The sequence below is a fragment of the Echinops telfairi genome, unplaced genomic scaffold (assembly GCF_000313985.2).
Source record: "Echinops telfairi isolate 266 unplaced genomic scaffold, ASM31398v2 ScPeMD7_7420;HRSCAF=8458, whole genome shotgun sequence".
NCBI classification, from domain to species: Eukaryota; Metazoa; Chordata; class Mammalia; order Afrosoricida; family Tenrecidae; genus Echinops; species Echinops telfairi.
The window spans coordinates 24,984,437-24,991,347 of NW_022111320.1; the positions used below are offsets into that span (position 1 = coordinate 24,984,437).

The 6,911-nt window shown below is 48.7% G+C and overlaps 1 protein-coding gene across 1 annotated transcript in view; it reads left to right on the plus strand.

The window, feature by feature from the left end:
* Positions 1-6,911, plus strand: part of GLB1 (galactosidase beta 1) — a 102,872-nt gene that overhangs the window by 47,783 nt on the left and 48,178 nt on the right. Inside the window, exon 10 of the mRNA XM_045297677.1 lies at positions 1,794-1,906. Within this exon, the coding sequence (XP_045153612.1) occupies positions 1,794-1,906 (113 nt within the window). The remainder of the gene's footprint in view (positions 1-1,793; positions 1,907-6,911) is intronic.

The window sequence follows — 6,911 nt, forward strand, 5'->3', positions numbered from 1 at the left end:
AGAACGGAACACTGCCTGGTCCTGCGACCTGTGGACCCCAGAACGGAACACTGCCTGGTCCTGCGACCTGTGGACCAGAGAACGGAACACTGTCTGGTCCTGCGACCTGTGGACCCGAGAACGGAACACTGCCTGGTCCTTCGCCACCTTCCCAGCTCTTACGTTTGAGTCCATCGAATGCAGCCACTGTGTCAGCCCCCCTTTGTTGCAGGTCTCCTTCTTTTTCGCTATCCCCCCCCCCCCCCCTGCAATGCCTCGTTGATTTAAAAATTAGGTCTCGTGGAAGATTACTTCTAACAGCATGGTTCCTGAAATTCCTTCTCACATTTGTGCATTGCCAGGGGCTCTCTGCAGTGACAGAGAAAAGGGTGGCCCAGAGCCCTGGTGGTCCACACACAGGCACCATCAGCATCACGTGGGAGCCTGTTAGACATGCAGCGTCTCGGGACCCTCCCAGAGATGCTGAAACAGAATCTCCAGAGCGAGCTCAGCATCTGTAACTGAACAAAGCCCCCCAGGTGGTCCCTCTATATGGGTCAGTTTGGAAGCGCTAGCGTGGCATACCACTGCCCCAGGATTGCCTACAGCCTCATAGCTATCAGCATCATCTATGCCGAGGTTGAGAGCCGATGGGCTACATTCTAGTCCTTGAACCATAATTGCAAGAACGTTTACTCCCCTGCCCCCTCCCCAGTCTTTCTGCATACACAATATAGCCACTATGCCTTGGTCTTTGTTGCTGGCCAAGTTCTCTGGGAAACAGGATCCTGAGATGATCGAGCATGAAGTTGATTGACGGGCGCTCTCAGACACACTGGGCAGACTGTGGGAGACGGGCGTGGGCAGCGGGAGGAGTTGGTCTGGGATGCAGCCTCAAATGTGGGCCCAGACAGTCCTTGAGGGAGCCCCAGAGCAGGGATGGCCCTTTGAGGCAAGGGAACTGGGTTTTTTATCTCCACGTTATAACACTGGGTGAGGCAGTTCAGCTTAGGGCAATGCCCAGAGAGGACTATCTGGGAGTTAGTAGCAGCAACACTCCCAGCAGCTGGGGACTGACTCCGTGCCTTGGCTCGGAAGGCGTATGTGAGAGGCACCCGCAGTATCTTCTGCACTGCTAACGAGTCGGTGCTGACTCATAGGGACCACATTGGGTGTGAGGTGGAACGGTGCGCTGTAGGGCTTTCAACAGCTGGTTTGGGGAAGTAGATCATCAGCCTTCTTCCAAGGTGCTTCTAGGTGAACCCCAACGTCCAATCTTTGGTTAGCGGCCGGCTGTGTTGGCTGTCTGCACCCCCCAGGAGTTCCTCGTAGACATCACAAAGGCCTTTGTCACGTTTGAATTTCCATCTGCTGGCACATCTCTGCACGCATCTCTCACTGCACGTGTTATGATACACCCCTTCATGGTTTTCTGCCCATTCTGGGCCGGCCCTTTTTCTCTGACACAGTCTGAGGTCAGGAGAAGAATCGCTGGGCTGAAGGTCAAACCCAGGGTCTCAGGTCCCACCCAGCTTGTCATTTCAACTCGTGACATGCTGCTCCCTTTTGGAGAGGCCCCTCAGGTCCCCTGCTTGCTCTCGGTGAGGCTGTCAGCAGGGCTGCAGCTGCCTCAGATACAGTGGATGGGGGGAAATGCATTTTCAACTCTAAGATGCGTACCCTGAGCCTCGTGTCAGAAGAAACTCTTCTCTCTAAACCTCGTCTCTCCTCGGTTTTAATGTGTCCTTTCTTGTTCCCCTTCCCAGAGGGGCAGGGCCTGTGGCAGTGACCCCAGGCATGTTCTTGTGTTTCAGGGGCCAACACTCCCTATGCAGCGCAGCCCACCAGCTATGACTACGATGCCCCGCTGAGCGAGGCCGGGGACCTCACTGAGAAGTACTTTGCGGTGCGAAACGTGATCCGGAAGGTGGGTGCTGTACGGGCCGTGCGTGGGGTCTTGGAGAGCGCCTCCCTTGAAGTGGGCATGGCTCTGTAGGCAGCCGCCTTCCTGGAGGCTTCCTGTTGAAGAGGGCGGATGCTGAGAGGCATCTGGTAGACGTGGGGAGGTGTCTCAGCCCGCACCTGGCTAAGAGGGAGAGTGAGCAAGGTACCGCTGGGGTGCTCATCTGTCAAACGGAAACCTCAGAGCCTGGTGGTGTGGTAAGGCCTGGAAAGAAGAGTTAGGACACATCCCGAACAGTTCCTGACACATAGGTGTCCAATCGGTGCTAGCCATGCCGACCACTGAATACATAATAAAGTCAAGAAACGGTGCGTCCCCATATGTTGTGTGTTTTCAGAACACATGCGTGGATGTTGTGAGGAGTCCCCAAGGGGCCGCACATGGTTAGCATGCTCGGCTACGGACAGAAAGATTGGGGATTTGAGTCTGCCCAGAGGCACTTCCGAAGAAAGATCTGGCCACTGACTGCCAATGAACCAGCCCTAGGAAGCCTTGTTCTACGCTGAAACACAGGGGCCGCCAGGAGTCAGAATGGACTTGACCGCAGCTAGGCTACGGTAGGAATCGTGGAGCACAGAGCAAATGTGCGCCGTCAGCAACGCTGCTCCCTTCTTTGGGAGGGGACACAATTCATGGCCGTTTCCTTCTGAACTGCACAGCCCTGCTAACGCCGTGTCAGTCTGAGAGACCTTAAGCACCCAGGTGGGGTTTCCTGTCTCCTGTGGGTTTGAAAACACACACACACAAAACAAACCCATAGTTTTTCTGCTCAGTCACCTGAGTTTTGAAGTTAAAAAAAAAAAAAAATGAAGGTTTTCTGCCTGCAAATGGCAGGGTATTTTTTTAATGTGGGTTGTCCTCTCAATGTGCAGCACAGGCGTTAGTTTTAACATTGGTTTTATGAACTACGTCAGCCCTATGAAAGGAGCAGAATTTAGACTTAACTACTCGTAGAACATCTCTGTGTCTCCTAAAAGGCCAAGTGTAGTATTAAAATGTTGTTCGTTATCGGTTTGATCTCTGCAGAAATTATATGATGATGACCCTCAGGCGCTCCCTCGTGTGTTTGTTCTCTGCCCTGGCCTGATGTGAGAAGCCCTGTGGGTGCTGTTGGTTCAGTGTTGGACTGCCCACCGCAAGGTGTGCGGTTCAAACTCACCAACAGCTCTGCGGGAGAAAGTCGAGGCTGTCTGCTTCTGTACAGATGTACAGCCTCAGACCCCAAGAAGGGCTGCCCTGAGTCAGGGTGAACTCCATGGCAGTGCGTTTTCCTTTATTTGAGACTTCCTTCTTTTCTGATACGGACATTCAAGGCGCAGCATTTCTTCCAAATATGCATCTCATAAATTTAGATATGCAACCCCCTGATTATCATCGGTCATCGAAACCTGTGGCATCTTCCGTTCTCTTCGACCCAGGAAATGTTTAGAAGCGGTTCTGTTTGGTTGCATTGCTTGTTTGTGTGTTTTTAATCACACAGAGTATTTTTCTAGTTCATTACTGATTTATTTCCTAGGTGCATTTGGGTTAGAGAATATCTTTGGCACGTGTTCAGTCCCTTGAAATGCCTTGAGCTGATGCTTGGCTGGGGCTGAAGAAGCCACTCTCCAAGCTCCTTGGCTCGTGGGCCTCTCCAAGACTGCCCACAGCACGGTTCCTCACGGCGAACGAGCCTCGAGAGACCAACCCCAAGACAAAAGCGGCAGTCTTTTTAGGACCTAACCTCAGGGCTGTCTCTCCAATACTTCTGCTGGATTCTCCTCACCAGCGCAGCCCACACTCCAGCGAAAAGGACTTCTATTTCTTGAAGGGAGGAAGATCCAAGAATTTATCAGCATATCTTTATTGATTTAAAACATTTTCTTCTGCTATTGGTGGAAACTGACAGCGCATTTTTTTTGTCTTTTCCACTCTCCACACATGTTGTCTCCTGACATTGATTGTAATCCCCACAATGGAACAACGCTCTTCCCACTTCCCTGTGTTTCCCCTTTTCTATTCATCCTTCTTTTGTATCCTTTCTTCCTCCTGAGCCACAACCCTGGCCAAATTTTGCCTTTCGGTCTCCTATTGTTGATTATTCTAAGGAATATGCACCTCTCTGGTCTTGTTGTCTGTCTGCTTTATAGGTGTATCTATTGTTGGGCTGAGAAGCTCCGCCACGAGGGTGACTTCAAGGGTGAGTGCCTAGGGACATAGTCTTAAAGGAGACCTGGTGGTGTCGTAGTTATGTGTTGGGCTGCTAACGGCAAGGTCAGCAGTTGGAAACCACTAGTCACTCTAGGAGAGAAAGATCAAGTTTTCTACTCCTAGAAAGAGTTACAATCTTGGAAGCCCACAGGGACAGGTCTGTCCCGTCCTATGGGGTCGCTCTGAGTCAGAATGAACTTGACAGCAGTGAGTCTGGCTTGGTTTGGCGCTTGCCGTCCTTCCTCGGGCACCGTGCCACCATCCCTCCCGTGGCACTCTGCTCGTCCGAGTTCAGTAATGCCACTGCATTGGCTCCACAGACTCACAGACAGTCCTCACAACTGAGGAGTTGATTCGGGGAAGTTAACAACAGGTCACAAGTCAGGATCAAAGTTCATTGGGGACACAGTTCCTTTGTCCACAGCGGCTCTTCTCAGACATGCTGGCAGACACGTCTCCCCTTTAGCCTCTGCCCTGTGCCAGCAAAAGCTATAAACCTCTTCTGTTGCTGGTTAATGCCCGAAGGCACCCCACTCTGCAAGCCAGCTTCCTGACCAAAAGCATTCGCCCTTACTTGTTCTGTGGTCCAGGAAGCCCACCACTCTGTCTCTTGATCTCTGCTGCTGCCCTGGTTAGAGCACCCTACACTTTATTTGCCCACCTAGTCATTTGGGGACCATGGCATAGACTGTGCCTAGAAGAGTCATCCCAAGGAATTTCATTTCACCACACTGCCACGGACTTCATTTCTAATCGATGCAGATGGAAATGATTTCAGACTTACCTTTTGTGGCATTCAGTGTACCTGTTTAAGGATGAACGAAAAGTCGAACCCATTGCTCTCAAGTTCTGACTCAGAGCGACGCTCTGCAGGCGTTCTGAGGCTGCTCTTCCCAGGACAGACAGTGATCCTCTTCCTCCCTCTGGACGGCTGGTGGGTTTGAACTCCCATCTGTGCAGTTAGCCGCCCAACAGTTGACATCGGGCCCCCTCCGTTCAAAGACGACTGCAGGACGTTTCCTAGAAGGAGAATTTGTGGTTCAAAATTTATTTGCATCTGACATTTTGATCGGTATTACCAAATTGCCCTTCAATGTGGTTGTATCAGTTAAAGGTACTCTTTCCTCACACTTTTAACCATGCCGTGAACTATCAGACTTTTCTATCTTTGCCATTTGATCTATGAAAAAGGTAGTGTTTTTAAAAGCCTGCATTTCCTCGATGATGAGTACCAGAGTTGTATATCTTTTCATTTACTAACTGTCCTTTTGTACCTTGTTTTCTATAATTTATAAGATTGAAACAATTAACAATTTGATTGGCATATAATTCACACATCGTATAATTGAATAGTTCTGTCATTTTAAGAACAGTTGTACAATCATCACTATCAACTTTAGAACAGTATCTTCCTTCTTGTGTTAATTGTTATTAGCTATCCATTTCTCCTTCACCTCCCCTGCCGTCCTCTCAAGGAACCATTAATCCAGGGCTTGGCTCGATAGCTTTACTTATCCTGGATTTCATATACAGAAAAATATTTTTAATAAAACAAGCAAAACTAACAAAGTGCAACAGAGGAAAACCTCAATGAAAAAGGAAGCAGGAAAATATTAAGAAGTAGAACAAATTTAAAATGAGTCAAAAGAGAGATCGACTGATAAGGTGCCAAATTTAACCTTACTGCGCCTGCATTCATCCGCTCTCCAATGCGTTCTGCATGAGAGCAAGACCACTCACATCTCGCTCTGGTCCAAGGTCATGGGGGTTCAACATAATCAACCTATGTTTCCCCTTCACTTTTTAAAGAATTGAAACAACTTTAGAATGGGTCAAAAAGGAGGTCAAATGATAAGATACTACATTTTAACCTATCTACTTCGGCCATAATCAACTGCACAATAGTCTGTCTGATAACACAGCTATTCACATCCCTCAGCGATGATCAGAGAGGATCCACTGGGGCTTAATCCACAGGTGGACCCTGCAAGTGGAGTTGGGCTTCAGCTCTAATCCATAGCCTTTTGCAAACCAGGTATGCACAATTGAAGCTCTGATACCAGTCCCTCCTTCAGATTTGGATTTCATTATTTATAATCCTTAGATCCAATCAGCTGGTGTGCTTCTTCCAGGTAAACATTCTTTTCTATGTGGCAATTTTCAGGGGTCCTTGCCCCCCCCCTGGAAAAAAACACACCCCCTTGACTTTTTTTGTAATCAATATGTCCTTATGTCCAATATGGCTGCTTCCCAGCTACAGCAGAAACTGTAAAAACTAAAGTTGAAATAAGGTGATACGGATAAAATAATAATATAAAAAGCAAGATGCAAATAATGAATCAGAAAGAAAAGACCCTCATCAATATTCCAAAAACTAGGGAAGAAATTTCTGTCGTGGAACAAGTAGGAGATACTTGCTCCCAGACCCAATTCAGGTTGGGTCCATAGGGAGGTCATCTGGCCAAGTGTTGAGTCTGAACCAGCATAATCACGGTTACAGTGGTCTCTCCCAGACAGGAGGGCTGGTCGAGACTCTTGCCTATGGCTAGAGTGGATCTGCGGGTGGCTCACTCTTACAAGATACTCTGCAGACGGGTTTTGGGCTCCCACTGCCCTCTATACCTTTCTACAAATTGGGTGTTCATAATTTTAGCTCTCATACTTTCCCTTCACCATATTCAAAAATGTTTTAATCATTTTATTGGGGGCTCATACAACTCTTATCACAATCCATACATCCATCCATTGTGTCAAGCACATTTGTACATTTGTTGCCATC